We start from the raw sequence: 19,037 nt of genomic DNA, 5'->3' as shown, positions 1-19,037 counted from the left end.
TTCAAGTACATTTATGTTGGCTGTTTCTAAAATACACTTTGTTATTTTCAGGTATTTCAAGTATTTTCAAGAAAATATGCTCTGCATGGAAGAAAGTTACCCAGTTGCCTAACACTGGTTACTCAGATTTGGCAATGATAAACATTTCTGTCTTTTTTACACTCATCACAAAACTTCAGATACTAAGAATCTAAGTAGCATAGATAATATTTTAACTGCATGGTGTCATTGTCCTTAGTAGGCTATGCTACCCAGGTTAAGTTAGTCAATTAGTTTCTTTCAGTTCACAGAATCATAGAATGGTTTAGGTTGGGAGGGACCTCAAGGATCATCCAGTTCGAACCCCCTGCCCTAGGCGGGAACACCTTCCACTAGAACTGGTTGCTCAAGGCCTCATCCAACCTGGCCTTGAACATGCCCAGGGAGGGAGCAGCCACAACCTCCCTGAGAAACCTGTTTCAATGTCTCACCACTCTCACTGTAAAGAGCTTCTTCCTAACACCTAGTTTAAATCCCCTCTCTGCCAGTCTAAACTCTTTACCCCTTGTCCTGTCATTACAAGACCTTGGAAATAGTCCCTCCCCAGTCTTCCTGTAGGCCTCCTTCAGATATCACAGTATCACAGTATCATCAGGGTTGGAAGAGACCTCACAGATCATCAAGTCCAACCCTTTACCACAGAGCTCAAGGCTAGACCATGGCACCAAGTGCCACGTCCAATCCTGCCTTGAACAGCTCCAGGGACGGCGACTCCACCACCTCCCCGGGCAGCCCATTCCAGTGTCCAATGACTCTCTCAGTGAAGAACTTTCTCCTCACCTCAAGCCTAAATCTCCCCTGGTGCAGCCTGAGGCTGTGTCCTCTCATTCTGGTGCTGGCCACCTGAGAGAAGAGAGCAACCTCCTCCTGGCCACAACCACCCCTCAGGTAGTTGTAGACATCAATAAGGTCTCCCCTGAGCCTCCTCTTCTCCAGGCTAAACAATCCCAGCTCCCTCAGCCTCTCCTCGTAGGGCTGTGCTCAAGGCCTCTCACCAGCCTCGTCGCCCTTCTCTGGACACGCTCAAGCATCTCAATGTCCCTCCTAAACTGGGGGGCCCAGAACTGAACACAGTACTCAAGGTGTGGTCTAACCAGTGCAGAGTACAGGGGCAGAATGACCTCCCTGCTCCTGCTGACCACACCATTCCTGATGCAGGCCAGGATGCCATTGGCTCACTTGGCCACCTGGGCACACTGCTGGCTCATGTTCAGGTGGGTATCAATCAGCACCCCCAGATCCCTCTCTGTCTGGCTGCTCTCCAGCCACTCTGACCCCAGCCTGTATCTCTGCATGGGGTTGTTGTGGCCAAAGTGCAGCACCAGCACTTGGAGCTATTGAACCCCATCCCATTGGACTCTGCCCATCTGTGCAGGCAGTCAAGGTCCCGCTGCAGAGCCCTTCTGCCTTCCAACCCAGCCACATCTGCCCCCAGCTTAGTGTCATCTGCAAACTTGCTGATGACTGACTCCATGCCCTCATCCAGATCATCTATGAAGATGTTAAAGAGGATGGGGCCCAGCACTGATCCCTGAAGGACACCACTCGTGACCAGCTGCCAGCTGGATGTGGCACCATTCACCACCACTCTCTGGGTCTGGCCCTCCAGGCAGTTCCTAACCCAGCACAGAGTGTTGCCATCCAAGCCATGGGCTGACAGCTTAGCCAGCAGTTTGCTGTGGGGGACAGTGTCAAAGGCCTTGCTGAAGTCCAGATAGACCACATCCACAGGCCTCCCCCCATCCACCAAGCGGGTCACCTGATCATAGAAGGAGATCAGGTTAGAAAGGCAGGATCTGCCCTTCCTAAACCCATGCTGGCTGGACCTGAGCCCTTTGCCATCCCTTAGGTGCGCTCTTATCACCCCCAAGATAACCTGCTCCATCAGTTTCCCTGGCACTGAGGTCAGGCTGACAGGTCTGTAGTTCCCAGGTTCCTCCATCCGACCCTTCTTGTGGATGGGGACCACGTTGGCCACTTTCCAGTCTCCTGGGACCTCTCCAGTGAGCCAGGACTGCTGGAAAATGATGGAGAGCGGCTTGGCCAGCTCAGCTGCCAGCTCCCTCAGCACCCTGGGATGGATCCCATCTGGTCCCATGGATTTGTGGGTGTCCAGATGGCTCAGCAGGTCCTGAACTAATTCTTCATGAATTTCCAGGGGAACACACTGCTCCCCGACCCCATCCCCCAGTTCAAGAGGCCACTTGCCCTGAACTCCTCCCTCCTTACTGTTGAAAACTGAGGCGAAGAAGGCATTCAGGACCTCCGCCTTTTCTACATCATCAGTTATAGTGTTCCCCTCCTGGTCCAGTAAGCAGTGGAGGCTCTTCTTGCCCTTCCTTTTAGCGTTGATAAATTTATAAAAGTGTTTTTTGTTATCCTTCTCAGAGGTGGCAGCCTAAGTTCTAACTGGGCCTTAGCCTCTCTAATTTTTCTCCTGCATAATCTGGCTACCTCCTTAAACACGTCAGGAGAAGCCTTCCCCTCCTTCCAGAGGTGATACACCCTCTTTTTTCCCCCCAATTCCTTCAGGAGCTGTTTGTTCATCCAGGCTGGTTGCCTTCCCCGCCGGCTCATCTTTTCACAGCCTATAATCTAATTCTTCTCACCAAAATATCCCAGCTAGGCTCAAACTAGCACAAAATGCTGAAACACACAAGAGCATTCTCACTGAGATGACGTCCAGGACATTGATAGCCTAAACCATTGAACCAAAAAATGTTACTTCAGCTGGCATTAGCATTCTGTAAGTTGACATGCACCACTGAAGCAATACAGTTATCTATCTTGTTGCAATTTTATTATGCTATTATACAAAGTAACATATTCACATAAATAATGTCTTAATTTAACAATATGATAATAAAGCATGTCCTTTGTGCAAACAATTATTTTACAAGTCATCATAATACACTTCCAGTACTGCTTAGCATTTTTCTTCTCTCTTGTAGTGTCTGTCATTTTATTAGTCTTAGGACTCATTCTTGTGAACTGATTCTGAAAGATGAAAAATTGCTATGGAATGCTGACACTTTTGCTTCAACTGTGAAAGCTGCCTTGATTTAAAATGAATGTAAAGTTATTTGAAATAGGTTAGAAATAGTAGTATGGAATTAAAATTTGTACTACAGGAACTTTTGTCAGGATGTGGTTGGTTTACCGGGGGTCCCCAGGGAGGTGGAGTCGTCGTCATCCATGGAGGTGTTTAAAAGGAGAATGGATGTGCTGCTTGAGGCTATGGTGTAGTGATTAAGGATGCTGGGATGAAGGTTGGACTGGCTGATCCTAGTGGTCCTTTCCAACCACAGTGAATCATAGTGATTAGATATTGTGCTGTGGGATTTGGTTTAGTCAAGGACTGGTCAGCGTGAAACTACTGATTGGACTCTATGATCTTGAAGGTCTTTTCCAATCTAAGAAATTCTGTGACTGTACAAAACAATTTTCCTGGGCATCTACAAAAACATGAAAGCAAGAAAAAGCAACTAAAATTATAATTCTTTTTAGGAGTTGTAGCACTGCTGCTTTCTAAAATTAATTTGCATTTTATCCAAACAGAAAGCACCTTTGTGTCAAGAAACAGTCTATGCATTTTCATTCTTCTCCTCTTTGCTTTCTTCACACACTTATTTCCTCTTTTATTCTAATTAGGCATGCAGGTTGGTGTGGCATAAATATCTGCTGAATAGTCATACTGTCATGAAAGTCATGTAATTATTAATTTGTCTACAGAGATGAAAAGAATGTATAAGTAGCATACATTGAAATCTAAATAACTTGTCCTATACACAGATATAAATATTTTTTATCATTCATTTTAAATCCTTTAAACCTTCAAAACTTTGTAATATATTTGGATTACTCCTTCCATTCATTTTGGCCAGATGGCAAAAAGGCAGCTACAAATCTGAAATATTCAATGATGTTTGAAATTATTTCATTGAAACAAAAGCAAAATGCCTGAATTAAGGACAGGCAGTAAATTTTATCATGGTTTTCACAATGTTTGACTTACAGAATACTACAGATTGAAACCATTGAGAATTTATTCTTTTAATGGGCTTCAGTGCTCAGTAAAAAATATATAAGAGAAGATAAATTCTTGAAGAGATCTATTTTTAAAAACTAGGTGTAAAATTACATGTTGTTGGGGTTGTTTAGCCTGGAGAAGAGGAAGCTCAGGGGTGACCTCATTACTGTCTACAACTACCTGAAGGGAGGTTGTAGCCAGGTGGGGTTGGTCTCTTCTGCCAGGCAACCAGCAACAGAACAAGGGGACACAGTCTCAAGTTGTGCTGGGGGAAGCATAGGCTGGATGTTAGGAGGAATTTCCTCTCAGAGAGTGATTTGTCACTGGAATTGGCTGCCCAGGGAGGTGGTAGAGTCACCGTCCCTGGAGGTGTTCAAAAAAAGCCTGGCTGAGGCACTTAGTGCCATGGTCTAGTTGATTGGCTAGGGCTGGGTGATAGGTTGGACTGGCTTTTCTTGAACACCTCCAGGGTTAGCAACTCCACCACCTTCCTGGGCAGCTCTATACCTCCCCTGCCACTTTAAACTATGTCCCTTTGTTCTCTTCTCCCAGGCAACCAGCAAGAGACTGACCCCCACCTGGCTACAGCCTCCTTTTAGGTAGCTGTAGACAGCAATGAGGTCACCCCGAGCCTCCTTTTCTCCAGGCTAAACATACCCATCTCCCTCAGCCTCTCCTTACAGGACTGTGTTCCAGGCCCCTCACCAGCTTTGTCACTCTTCTCTGGACACATTCCAGTATCTCAACATCTCTCTTGAATTGAGAAGCCCAGAATACTGCACTTCTAACAGCAGTTAAAGTTTGGGAAGGTAATGCTTTAATGGAAGAACTCAAAATAACAAAGCAATTTTCCAAGCATTTTAAGATGTGGATAACAGAACTTTAAATAACATTATTTGTTATAGCTTTTTGTTTCTTTTTGTTTCCTTTTTTTTTTATTTTAGAAGCTTTTATTCTTTTGATACTTGTTTGGTTTCTTGTAAATTGTATTTCTCTATCTTTTGAAAGCATTTTAAACTCATTATTTTGAAACTCCAAACTTTGAACATAGAAGAAGACAGAAGGAATTTGTTATGTTGTAGAAAGGAAAAATAAAAGATGGAAGCACACGGAAAGCTTCACTAAAGCCAGGTCAGCTAAATCACAGGCTCAAAGGATGTTAGGGGTGGAAGGGATCCAAGGAGATCGTTGAGTCCAACTCCTCTGCTGAAGCAGGACAATACTGTTATAAATTGAGAATGACTCAAAATCAAAGTGTCCAGATTACAAATTTATTCAATTAGGCAAGTAGAATATGAGCAAAGTTACAGCGCTGGACGACAGGGGAGTCACCGCTCCACCAACTGCCGTGCCAAGTCTCTTAATTAGCCTATATTTATACTATGTTGTCTGCGTTGTTCCGCCCTGCAAATTACATAAATCCATCCTTTCTGCGCATGTTCCTTCTTTTGGGTTAGGGTCTTCCTTCCCTTCTGGTGGTCGTTGAGGATGAAGTAAGCAGTCCTCCTCAGGTGTCCTCTGGTTCACCCGTCTCCATATATGGACTTCCTTTGGCTGGTTAATGTCCCGAATCCCACTTCTCAAAATTAAAGCTTAGTCCTTGGAACATGACTGATTAATGTCCGAGTCCCACATGTGGCATGTTCTCTTCTTATCTCAAAATTAAGGATGCACCTAAAGCTTAGTCCTTGGAATATGACTGATTAATGTCCCGAGTCCCACATGTATCACAGTATCACCAACATGTGGCATGTTTTCTCAAAATTAAGGGTGTACCTAAAGTTTTAGTCTTTGAAATACTCAGCAATTAGCTAGCTTATTCTTTGCACATTACCATCTATAGCATGACCTCTAGGTTAGGCATATCTCCTGATTTGCAACAGCTGTATATACGCTGCCTTTTGCAGCTAAGCATGCTTAACATTCTATTAAAATACTTATTTATTGGATAATTACAATCACCTATTACAATTCTATTAATATGTTTCCTTATTAAACAATTACAATCACCTATTACAATTCTATTAAAATGTTTCCTTATTAAACAATTACAATCACCTATTACAATTCTATTAAAATGTTTCCTTATTAACAATTACAATCACCTATTACAATTCTATTAAAATATTTCTTTATTAAACAATTACAATCACCTATTACAATCCCCCCTTTTTCTTTTTCTCATTTGTTTATTAAAGAAACCTATTTACTCCCCTGTTTCTGATTCATTGTAAGACTCTTCTGATGTGGGTACAACGTTATAACCTGTGTCTCTGTTCAGAGCTAAGATAAACAGTTTAGCAGTATCAAAGCGATTTTTAACTAATCTTGTAATATAGTTCAGGATACATGGCCCAAATACCAACACCATTATTATAACAATAATTGGTCCTGCCAGTGTGGATAGGATGTTTGTGATCCATGGAGATGTGTTAAACCAATTTTCATACCATACTTTTCCATCACCCCTTTCCTTTTTACGTTGCTCTAATCGTTTCTGTAACTCATTCATTGAATCTATCACCACTCCAGTATGATCTACATAAGAACAACATTCCTCCTTTAAGGCTACACACAGGCCACCTTCTTTTAATAGCACTAAATCCAGTCCTCGTCGATTCTGCAATGCCACTTCGGATAGTGATTTTACTGAGGTAGCTAGCTTCTTTATGTCTTCTTCTAATCGGTTAAGATCCTCATCCACTGCCAATTGTAATGATTTTATTTCCTGACTTTTCACTAGTGAAGCAATTCCAGTTCCTGCTCCTACACCTCCTGTTATTAACAGAGCAGCTATGGTTATAGCAGTGAGGGGTTCCCTTGGACTTATGGGTAATCCCCGTTCAAAATAATGGTACACCTCTTCAGGAGTATGGTACATGATTCTAGGAACTATAGAGACCTGTATGCAGAATTGAGATACTTCAAAAATCTGGAGGGATAAACAAGGAGTGATTCCTGTATCAGAACATATCCACTTGGCTCCTTCTGCTGGAATTATCCACTTATATGCTCTATTCCTAGCGCTTTCCAAGGCGTCTTTTCCAATAGTGTAATTACATAACAGTTTGTATCTATCAGGAACTTCTCCTACACATTTCCCTTGTCCTCTTATCATTTGCAAAGTTATTCCCTGGGTCTGGTTCCTCTGCTCATCCCAGTCGCATTCAGCTGGGTTAGTACCTTTTGACCAGTGTATCCCTTCCGCTCTTCCTACTGCTTCGTAAAAAGGTGGTCTCATACTATAACATAACCAACAACTTTCAGTTAAGTTTGGTTCACTTCGATTAAGTACCTGATATGAAGTTTTCATCAAATTCCATAATGGATCACTCTGTATGGGAATCATATCTTTAGATAATGTTCCTGATGTTACTGATGGTGTTTGAGTTGTGTTAGAAGGTTTAGATCTATAGGTGGTGTTCTTCGTACCATTAATATTTTGAGGGTCTGTTACCGGAGATGTTACTCTGGTGGAACCTGGATTTAGGTATGTATTTGGGCCTATGGCTATTGGGTCATGTAAGAGCCGTTGTTTAATTATTTTTATGAATCCTCCTCTATCTTCTCCTGGCTCTCTTACTCTAACTCCCCAAAGTTTCCCAACTTCCCATTCTCTTTTTAGAGGGGTTTTGACAGTTAATCTTAAACTAGTGCAACTTGCTGGATAGGCTTTTCCCATAATATCTCCATCATGGGAATAAGTAGGTGGTTTACAATTTTTGGGAAGCCATTCCAGCCGGAGATCAGGATCTCGTTGAACTCCCCACTCAAGTGCTATGGTTTCGCAACCCCAATATCCACAGTAATACTGCCCTGGATAATTACAATAGCTTTTTCCAGGGTTTGAAGCAGGACAGAAATATAAAGATAATTCATTTCCCCTGGCTCTCGCCAGTCGATTAACTGATTCAAGTTTTTCACACAAAGATATTATCATTTGACATGACGTGATGTTAAACGTCGGAGTCCCCGCTCCCTGATAGGTTGCAATTATTTTCCCAAGTTCCAACTGATACATTATCCACCTCCAGGGTTCATGGGGATTCCCTGCTTCAACTATTGGAGCCATCCAGATGAGTGAGTAAATGCAAAAAATGGTCAAGCATTTTTGAAGTTTTGTATTATTTAGCTCACCAGTCCTTAGGAAGTTCTGCCAATGCTTTCTTTTTATTCCATGCTCCTTCCTGGATCCTCCTCTGCCTCGCTCGTCGACTTGGTTGCAGCAAGCCACGAGGTGTTCCATCTTCTTGGCAGCAAGAGTCATCCGTCCGGAGTAACTTACCCTTTTTTATTTAATCTTCTGAGATATGCTGGTCAGGCCTTCACCTTAACCATATACTCAGAACATCCAGCGGTTAGAGCTTCCGTTCGGCACTGGACCTGAACTAATTCAATCACAAATGGTATAGATTCTCGTGGGCTAAAACAATAGGAGTTTGGGTTTACTCCAAAGGTTTCGTAAACCCAATGTAGCGGGTCCCACAATGAAGTGGGATCTCTAGATTCTAGGTATTGCAGAGTTTGATATGTGATTTCTCTTTTTCCTTATAACTAACATCACATACTCCCCTAGGGGGAAATCCGTCTCTACAATGAGCCCACCATTTTTTCTCGACACTTTTTGCATTTAAAACAAACAAATGGATAGCATATGCACCCTGGTTTTCCACAAAAGATCAATACATCTATATTACATATAACTGTAGTGGGGTCCTTGGTGAATCTAACACATCTGCCATATAATGCCCAATCCCTTTCACTGTTATCTTGGTTCATGAACACACACCGTATCCACACTTTGCAATTCTCCACAAATAAAATATTAACAAAGAAATTAAAACAGCTATTGAAAATGCTATTATAAACTGTACTCCTAAAGGCAAAGAACGAAATTTGTCAAAAGTGTATTCAAATATATCTAAAATCATGATTCATCTTTTCAAGATTATTCTAGTATCTCCAGGAACACTGGTTATCTTCCACTGGGGTGGCACTGGTCCCTTAATTCGGCTGGCATGCGTCCATCCACGTTCAGCAGTTCGGATCGCTGTTTCTGTAGTGAGCAACACAAGATAAGGTCCTTCCCATTTAGGTTTCAAAGTTTCTTCTTTCCAGGTTCTAATCATCACCCATTCACCTGGTGTAATATTATGTATTTTCAAATTCAATGGTGGTCTCTGGACAATCAATCCCTTTTTCCACAACATTTCCCTATGTTCAGCCAATTTTGATATATATTCTTGTAATTCTTGATCTCTTATTAATACATTATCTTGAGGATTCTCAATCCTATAAGGCATCCCATATAACATTTCGAATGATGATACCCCCAGATCCGTCCTTGGTCTTGTTCTCAAAATCAACAATGCCACTGGTAAACACTTTACCCATGATAACTTTGTTTCTACCATCAATTTAGTCAAAGTACTTTTGATTTCTGCATTTATTCTTTCTACTTTTCCTGAGCTTTGTGGATGCCATGGAGTATGGTAGTCCCATTTAATCCCTAATGCTTCGACCAATTCTCGAACAATTTTTGAAATAAAATGAGGTCCCCTATCTGAGTCAATAATTAGAGGTACCCCATATCTTGGTATGATGTTTTCAAGTAAAATTTTAATTACCTGATTTGCAGTAGCTCTAGCAGTTGGAAATGCTTCTACATAATTTGTCAAATGGTCCACTATTACCAATAAATATTTATATCTTCCAACTTTAGGTAATTCAGTAAAATCAATTTGTATATTCGAGAAGGGTCGGTAGGCAGGGGGTCTCCCACCAAGGGGCTTCTGTTGTTTACGGCTATGATTTACTTTGAGACAGGTTTCACAGGAAAGTATCACACCTTTTGCCAAGTTGTGGACTCCTACACATGTATATTGTTGCTCAAAATGGTCCACCAAAGCTTGGGCTCCCCAATGAGTCTTCTCATGTACTTTTGTAAGTATATCTACAGCTAGTCCCTTGGGTAAAACTTCCCGCCCGTCTGGCAGTACAAATTTGCCGTCTTTTTCTACAACCCCCATTTGTTTTAATTTTTCCTTTTCATTTAGATCAAAACTCTTTCCATAGTCCTTATTTTGTACAGCCATTGTTAATATAACGTGTATGTTCCCAGCTGCTTTCTTTGCTTCTGTATCAGCCATGTTATTTCCTCTAATCTGATAATTAGTTCCCCTTTGGTGACCTTTTATATGTACAATTGCTATTTTCTGTGGTCCTTTTAATGCTCCCAAAACTCTCTTAACTAATTCCTGATGAATCAATCCTTTTCCTTGTGAGTTTATAAAACCTCTTTCTTCCCAGATTTTTCCAAACGTGTGTACTACTCCAAAGGCATACTTAGAATCAGTATATATGGTTCCCTCTTTCCCTTTTAAGTGTTCTAAGGCTTTCCATAGGGCATATAGTTCACAGGCTTGCGCCGACCAACTAGCACTTAAGGGTCCCGATTCCTTAAGTTTGAATTCTCCTTTAAGCAACTGGACAATGGCATATCCTGATATTCTTTTCCCTTCTACAATCCGGGATGATCCATCCACAAAAAGAATTTCTCCCTTGTCAAGTTCTTCTTCTTCTAAGTCAGGTCTTATCCTGGTTTGTTGCTCGATAGTTTGTAAACAATCATGGACCAGTGTTTCTTCTTTTCCTGGATACAAGAATTCGGCAGGGTTAACAGCAGCAGTTAATTTTAGATCTAACCTGGGGGATTCTATTAAGATTCCTTCATATTTCAGAAGCCTGCTATCTGTCAACCACTTTTCAGCTTTCTGTTGTAATATTCCCCTGATGTTATGGGGGGCATATAAAATGACTTCTCCCCCAAAGGTAATCTTGTTAGTCTCTTCAAGTAGAATAGCAGCAGCAACTACAATTTGTAAACAACTGGGCCAGCCCCGACTCACAGGGTCTAACACTTTTGAGAGATATGCTACTGGTTTCTTTTGTCCAGCCCACTCCTGAGTCAATACCCCTAGAGCCGTTCCTTCACTTACATTCACAAACAGATGAAACGGCCGCTTTAAGTCTGGTAATTGTAAGACTGGAGCCTGACTCAATTCTATTTTTAACTGCCTTATCTTATCTTCCTCTTCTGTGTTCCAGCGAGGTAATTTATCCTCACTTAATTTTTCATACAAAAATTTAACTTTACCACTATAATTTTCTATCCACTGTCTGCAGTATCCTAATAATCCTAAGAGTTGTCGAATCTGCCTTCTAGTCTTTGGTATTGTAAGCTCGGAGATCCCTTTAACTCGCTCCGGGTCTAAAATCTTTTTTCCTTGGAATATGTAATGCCCTAAGTACTTTACTTTCTCTTCTACAAACTGCACCTTGTCCCTTGAGACCTTTAGTCCCTTTTCTGCCAAAAAGTTTAATAACTTTATGGTATCTTGACTTACTCTCTCCTCCTCTTTTCCTGCAATGAGGAGATCGTCCACATATTGTAAAAGGACATTTTCTTCATGTGTCTGAAATTCCCGCAGAAGTTCCTCTAACACTTGGCCGAATAGGTTTGGTGACTCTGTGAATCCCTGAGGCAGCACCGTCCATCTTAATTGTTGTTTTCTATTTGTTTCTGGGTCTTCCCATTCAAAGGCAAAGTAGTCTCTACTTTCCTTAGAAATCGGGCATGCCCAAAAGGCGCCTTTTAAATCAATTACACTATACCAGGAATTATCTGGCCCTAATTTACTCAATAGTGTATATGGATTTGCTACCACAGGGAACCTAGTAATTGTCCTCTTATTGATTTCTCTTAAATCATGCACCAACCTATATTTCCCATTTGATTTCTTTACTGGTAAAATGGGTGTATTAAAAGGAGACATACAAGGTTCCAAAATTCCTTGTTTCAAAAGTCTGTCTACCTCTGGTTTTAATCCTTTCCTTCCTTCTAATGGGATGGGATATTGTTTGATTCTGACAGGTATTTGTGGGTTAGAAATTTGTATGTCCAGTGGAGGTATGTTCAGTCTACTTATGGTTTCTGGATCATACCATACTTCGGAATTTATTTGCTCTTCATCTTTAATTGTTAACGGATAATTTAATACCGTAACCTCCTGTTTCTCTACTTTAATTTCTAGTTTCAATTCTACAATCATGTCGCGTCCCAGTAGATTATACTCTGCTTCAGGGACCAAAAGCAAATCTCCAAGCCCAAATTTATTTTCTGTTTCAAATATCACATTTTTTATTTTATTAACCCGAAAGGGTTCTCCTTTTGCTCCAATCACCCTTGTGGTTTCATTAGAAATTTCACATCCCCGGGGGAGGGTTTGAATTGTTGATTTTTCAGCTCCAGTGTCTACTAAGAATGTAAATTCTTGCTTTTGGGGACCTATTTTGATCTTTATCAAGGGCTCCCGATGACTTCGGTCCCCTAAGAGATAGAGCCCCTGACTCCCCTATTCTATTTTCTGTATCTCCTCATCTTTAATCCTTTCTCTGCAGTTTTTCTTAATGTGCCCTTTCTTGTTACAGTAGTGACAAGTTATTGCTTCTCTTTTCTTCACTTCCTCATCCGAATTTCCCATCCTGGCTCCTACTGTTTTTCGCTCAGGGGTTTTATTGCCCCTATTTCCTTCTCTGACTGCAGCTGCCATCAACTTAACCTGTCTTTTCTCACTTACTTCTTCTCTCCTAACGTACACTTTCTGTGCTTCCCTCAAAAGTTCATCTAAACCTTTATCCTGCCACTCTTCTAACTTCTCAATTTTCTTCCTAATATCCTCCCATGATTTAGCTACAAACTGAGTTTTCAGCAGGGCTTGTCCAATTGGATGATCAGGATCCACTCCTGAATACAACTGCAATGCTTTTCTTAATCTTTCCAACCATTCGGTTGGACTTTCATCTTTCTTCTGTCTTTCACTGAATGCTTTATTAATATTTTGGCCCCGCGGCACAGCTTCCCTAATTCCCTGGATTATAATAGTTCTTAAATCTTGCATGTGGGTCCTATGTAATGGATCCTGGTTATTCCAATTCGGCCGTTGTAGTGGCCACTTAATGTCTGCTTGAGGTCCCTGGGCATGTTGGGCATCCCAAATCCTCATACCAGTTCTTCTGATCATGTCTCTTTCTTCTGTTGTAAATAACTGACTAATTATAGACTGCATCTCATCCCAAGTATAAAGGTTAGGACCTAAGAATTGATCCAATCTCTCTGCTACTCCTAATGGGTCTTCAATTAATTTACCCATCTCATTTCTCTTAAACTCTCTCAGATCTCCTGAATTCAGAGGTACAGAAATGTACCCTATTGTTGGTTGTGGTCCTCCCATAGGCATTTCCCTTAAAGGGTATTGCAAGACATCTTTCTGGCTCCTAGTTTGTCGTCTGGGAGGAGTAGGAGTTTTAGTTAATTTAATTGTTGATGTGGAGCCAGAGCTTTCTTGTCCCGTCTGCTGTAAATTGGGTACAGGCACGGGATCTGGTGAGGTTCTTACTACTGGGGGTGCTGTGGGTGGAGTGGGTGGTTCAGGAGGGACATAGGGTGGTGGTATTAATAAAATGTCTTCCTCCGTTTTTCTTTTCTCTTTCTTTTCCTCCTCTTTATTGCCTGTTTCCTTTAAGGGGAATAAGGCAGTTGGTCCTGATGTTTTTATCCAAACTTCTGCATACTGACCTTCTTCTGGATTAAAGGGTCGTTTATTATTGACCCAAACATTCAATTTTTGTCTGACCCAATCCTCTGAGGACCCAAAAGTCGGCCAGAACACATTCTTACTAATCTCCTTCCCCCCCCATATCCTTGTACAATAAAATATCATTTGATATTTAGTCTTACCCCTCGTCCCAGGGTAATTATTCCAGTTATCTAACATTACCGATAAGGGGGTTTCCTTAGGTATAACGGGCAGCAAGCCCATGGGATCAGAGGACTTGCTCCCCCCTGCCCCCATCTTCCTCGCTCCCCTTATTCCCGGCCCCCCTTTCTCTCAGTTGCCGTACTCCGGGAAAACACTATCCCACCCGAACGGTAACCCCTGCAACCCTTGTGCAGTATATTCACGCGCCCCGCGTCTTCCTCCGGGCTCCGGGAACACACTATCCTATCTGAACGTTAACCTAACCCCTGCAACCCTTGTGCAGTATATTTACACGTCCCGCGTCTTCATCCGGGCTCTGGGAACACACTATCCCACCCGAACGGTAACCCCTGCAACCCTTGTGCAGTATATTCACGCGTCCTGTGTCTTCATCCGGGCTCTGGGAACACACTATCCTATCCCACCCGAACGGTAACCCCTGCAACCCTTGTGCAGTATATTTACACGTCCCGCGTCTTCATCCGGGCTCTGGGAACACACTATCCTATCCCACCCGAACGGTAACCCCTGCAACCCTTGTGCAGTATATTCACGCGTCCCGTGTCTTCATCCGGGCTCTGGGAACACACTATCCCACCCGAACGGTAACCCCTGCAACCCTTGTGCAGTATATTTTTGGGCAGCAAGCCCATGGGATCAGAGGACTTGCCCCCCCCTTGCTCCCATCTTCCGGAGTACCAATCAGTCACACACACACTCGCTCCCCTTATTCCTGGCCCAGTCCCTCGCGGGATATGGGAACCGCAGTACTAAAGGGTCCGCACTTCGCTTGGGTTGGTGCCGAGCTGCCGGCCCCCCTCTCAGTTGCTGTACTCCGGGAACACCCAATCCCGCCCGAACGGTACCCCCTGCAACCCTTGTGCAGTAAACTTACGCGTCCTGCGTCTTCGTCCGGACTTCTGTGCACAAAAATTTATGGGATTGACCGGTTTACCACTTTGCTCAGTATTCTGTTTTAGGTTCGTCGGTCAGGTTGAAGCAAATTCTCTTCCTTCTAGCAGGACCTCGGGTCAAGCCCGAGAGGCGCCTTCCCACAGAGTCAGAGACTGCTTTCCCTGATCCGAGTCACGGCACCAATTGTTATAAATTGAGAATGACTCAAAATCAAAGTGTCCAGATTACAAATTTATTCAATTAGGCAAGTAGAATATGAGCAAAGTTACAGCGCTGGACGACAGGGGAGTCACCGCTCCACCAACTGCCGTGCCAAGTCTCTTAATTAGCCTATATTTATACTATGTTGTCTGTGTTGTTCCGCCCTGCAAATTACATAAATCCATCCTTTCTGCGCATGTTCCTTCTTTTGGGTTAGGGTCTTCCTTCCCTTCTGGTGGTCGTTGAGGATGAAGTAAGCAGTCCTCCTCAGGTGTCCTCTGGTTCACCCGTCTCCATATATGGACTTCCTTTGGCTGGTTAATGTCCCGAATCCCACTTCTCAAAATTAAAGCTTAGTCCTTGGAACATGACTGATTAATGTCCGAGTCCCACATGTGGCATGTTCTCTTCTTATCTCAAAATTAAGGATGCACCTAAAGCTTAGTCCTTGGAATATGACTGATTAATGTCCCGAGTCCCACATGTGGCATGTTTTCTCAAAATTAAGGGTGTACCTAAAGTTTTAGTCTTTGAAATACTCAGCAATTAGCTAGCTTATTCTTTGCACATTACCATCTATAGCATGACCTCTAGGTTAGGCATATCTCCTGATTTGCAACAGCTGTATATACGCTGCCTTTTGCAGCTAAGCATGCTTAACATTCTATTAAAATACTTATTTATTGGATAATTACAATCACCTATTACAATTCTATTAATATGTTTCCTTATTAAACAATTACAATCACCTATTACAATTCTATTAAAATGTTTCCTTATTAAACAATTACAATCACCTATTACAATTCTATTAAAATGTTTCCTTATTAACAATTACAATCACCTATTACAATTCTATTAAAATATTTCTTTATTAAACAATTACAATCACCTATTACAATACTATCTAACACAGATCACAGAGGAACACATCCAGACAGGCTTTGAAAGCCTCCAGAGAAGGAGACTCCACAACCTCTCTGGGGAGCCTGTTCCAGTGCTCTGTGACCCTTACAGTAAAGAAGTTCCCTCTTGTGTTGAGGCGGAACCTCTTGTGCTGCAACTTACACCCATTGCTCCTTGTCCTATCACAGGGAATAAGTGATACTTGCTTGTGAAGCTTGTCTTCTAAGAAGACTGAAGAGACTATATTAAAAAATATATTTGAACACAATAAAGAAATTATATATATTTAGCACTCCTTCTTGATAAAAATCACAAAAGCATTTCCACAAAGCAAAATCTATACTTACTTGTTCTCATATTGATAGTTTTCTTGGTTGGCTGGAAAGATTAATTGCAGATATTAAATGCTTCCTGTTGTGAAAACATAGAACTTATATCTCCCAAAATTACATATATTCTATATTAAGTGCAAACTGTGACCATTTACCCAGCAATACATGACTTCACTCATGCAATATTATCTTAAGAGCACCAAACTTAAAAATACATTACTAAGATTTTGTCTTGCAAGGATCTTAAACTCTCTGGGGTCATCACTGCCTTTAGAACAAATAAAAGCCTATTACCCCCAAATTGCATTTTGACATAGAGGTCAGAATGATACCTAAATTAATGTTATGAACAAAATGTTGCACATTGACATAAAATGCTTAGAAATGCTGAGACCATTTAGTGATGAAACTGTTCCCATGGTGAGTATAGATGAGCAGCAAAATTTCTCAAAGAGACAAGCTGCATAGAAAAATGAAGCCAAAAATGAAATAAAATCAGGTTGATATATATTAAAAAAAAAAAAAGAGATAGAAATAAAATTTCCAAGGAAACAGACATGTATCACAGAAGAATTTTTCTGTTATCTCTATCTCCCAGAACACATTGTAAATGAAAATTCGAGTTAAAAGAAAGCTTAAAAACACTGGAAAATCAATTCAAATCTCTGGCACCAAGACACATATGAAAGCACCCTTTGAAACTGAATTTTTCATCTGCTAAATGTTTGAAAAAGAGATTAAAACTCAGATTTCTCAAATATACATCTAATGCTCCTAAACAAACAAATACCAGAGAAGTAAAATAAACAGGTGATACAATATGAACTTATAAATACTACATGAAGTTGAAATAGCAACAGTGCAATGAAAGAAGGTGATAAAAAAGAAAGACATTGGTGCCATTGGACAGCTTATTCTTGAGCATAAAATGTCTTAGGACAGTGTTTACTATTACCATGACTCCTAAAAACCCTCAGACTTATGGGAAAGGAGAGGTAACACCTTCAGCTTAAGGCATCTCAAAGGTGCCATGGACCTTGTTGTCATACTTTGCATCTGTCATGTCTACAACAAGTATTGTACAGCACAGAGTCATTCTGTACATTAACAGCAAGTCTGACACTTTGAATTTGTGGTATGTGTGCAGCTTGTCTAATCTATCTGGCTTCAAGTTACTACAGACTGGCAGCGAGACTTGAGTCCAATGCCTTTGTGCTTTCAGATCCTTTTGATTTTTTTCAGGAAAGGGCTGAAAAAGATGGATTCTCAGCCTCAAATTTCAAAGCAGCTTGTATCACACAGGCGCCAGAAGGCCAGATAGAATCTAAAGAAAGGAGCAGAGCAGAAACTAACTGAGAAATGTGTACTAAAACCTCATGAGGCTGTCCTGAGAACTCAGAAGAAAAACAAAAGAACATCAATTCAATACTGAATTTAGAAGTGAGGATGTATATATTGCATTAATGACTATGTTTTTTCCCCCTTTAAAGAATGAGTTAGTGATCCTCTAACTGCTTCAGGTCGAAAAATTATTGAAACTTTTGTCAGTTCTAGTGGAGACTGCTTTTTTCTCACTGCTGCTTAGAAACAATCAGTTTCATTGAGGGAAGTACAGATCTCTGTTTTTCTTAACAAGCTACTTACCACAATGATTGACACATTGAGAAGTTAATGTGTTTTCTTTTTCTTATTAAAGTCTCACAATTGCTTGCAGTTCAAAGAGCTCTCAGTATTTGTCCTTTAAGAAAAACATACCTTTAGTTCTCCAAGTAAGTTACTCAAGCTTATTGATCCACTGATTTTCCCTTTTAGCCTCTGAGGACTAGAAATATATGTTCTAGTAGGAGACTTTGTTTTCAGCTCTTCTCACTCTCATGGGAAAATATGAAACCTAACAGGATTTGTAAAACCAATTGCTTTTCCCCCTTAAATCTCTTGTTTAGTAGCACATCTGCAGTGCTGTCAAGAGAACACTAAGTGCCACAATTTTTTAATGATATATATACACACCTGCACATGTGCTCCTTTGTGTTCATGCTACATTTCCCTTGTGTTTTCAGTGGTCTCAGCAGAAGAAACAACCACCACTTTCCCCTGAAAGGAATCAAGTGAGGCTACTGAAAATAAAGTAACACTTTTTGACAGTATTTTTTCTTCTCAACAATGCTCAGGCAATGCACTCTTGGAACTATCGTACCAACGACAAACACCAACCAAGCAACACAACAAGCAAGCAAAAACCACAAAGCAAAACATACAGAGAACCTCATATAGCTTCAGCTGAGGAAAAACTTGCTTTAATTCAGTTAAGTTGTACAACATTGAATTGGTCAAAAATATTCATTACCATTTTGATAGGGCTTTTCTCCTATTTTGAGAAATTTCATATGTATTAACTTGATGTACAAAGCATCCCTTTGGACTTCACTCAAAAAAACACAACCAAGTTTCAGAAACTTACTGAGTTAAAATAGATTGCTAAGAATAATAGAAATAGTATTACAGAATGTGGCAACAGCACTAAACCAGTACAGGTCATACATTAGATGTTGAAGTTAAATTACTGTGAATTCTCATGCAGTGAAAACATGAGCTTGAAGAAACAAAGTGGCAGAGTTAACATAGTAAACTGTTAAGACTTGGGTTGTTTACCTTGGAGAAAAAGAGGCTGAGGGGTGATCTGATTGCTGTTTACAATTACCTGAAGGGAGGCCGACGGGGGTTGGTTTCTTCTGCTAGGCAGCCAGCAAGAGAGGAAGGGGACACAGTCTCAAGTTGTGCTGAGGGAGATAT

The 19,037-nt window shown here is 41.2% G+C and overlaps 1 protein-coding gene and 1 long non-coding RNA gene across 2 annotated transcripts; both read right to left on the bottom strand.

Annotated features, from left to right (window-relative positions):
* Positions 1–2,829: 2,829 nt before the first annotated feature.
* Positions 2,830–18,340, bottom strand: LOC135173903 (uncharacterized). Its single transcript, XR_010301551.1, has 4 exons — positions 18,255–18,340; positions 17,889–17,982; positions 16,260–16,290; positions 2,830–3,494 (listed from the first exon to the last, which is right to left on the bottom strand). It is a non-coding gene; the product is annotated as an uncharacterized LOC135173903 (long non-coding RNA).
* On the bottom strand, positions 8,547–16,080 carry LOC135173192 (protein NYNRIN-like). Its single transcript, XM_064139919.1, has 3 exons — positions 16,075–16,080; positions 14,786–14,810; positions 8,547–10,721 (listed from the first exon to the last, which is right to left on the bottom strand). The coding sequence occupies exons 1-3, from the start codon at positions 16,078–16,080 to the stop codon at positions 9,004–9,006; spliced, it is 1,749 nt and encodes a 582-aa protein (XP_063995989.1). The 3' UTR covers positions 8,547–9,003.
* Positions 18,341–19,037: the final 697 nt, after the last annotated feature.

The sequence above is a fragment of the Pogoniulus pusillus genome, chromosome 3 (genome assembly GCF_015220805.1).
Source record: "Pogoniulus pusillus isolate bPogPus1 chromosome 3, bPogPus1.pri, whole genome shotgun sequence".
Classification (NCBI taxonomy): Eukaryota; Metazoa; Chordata; class Aves; order Piciformes; family Lybiidae; genus Pogoniulus; species Pogoniulus pusillus.
The sequence above is the reverse complement of the archived record's forward strand: the minus strand, read 5'-3'. Positions and strand labels throughout refer to the sequence as shown.

Coding starts and splice junctions, on each gene's coding strand:
- LOC135173192 (XM_064139919.1), bottom strand. Junction 10,722..14,785: donor CGGACGAAGACGCAGGACGC/GTAAGTTTACTG, acceptor TCTTGTATCCAG/GAAAAGAAGAAACACTGGTC.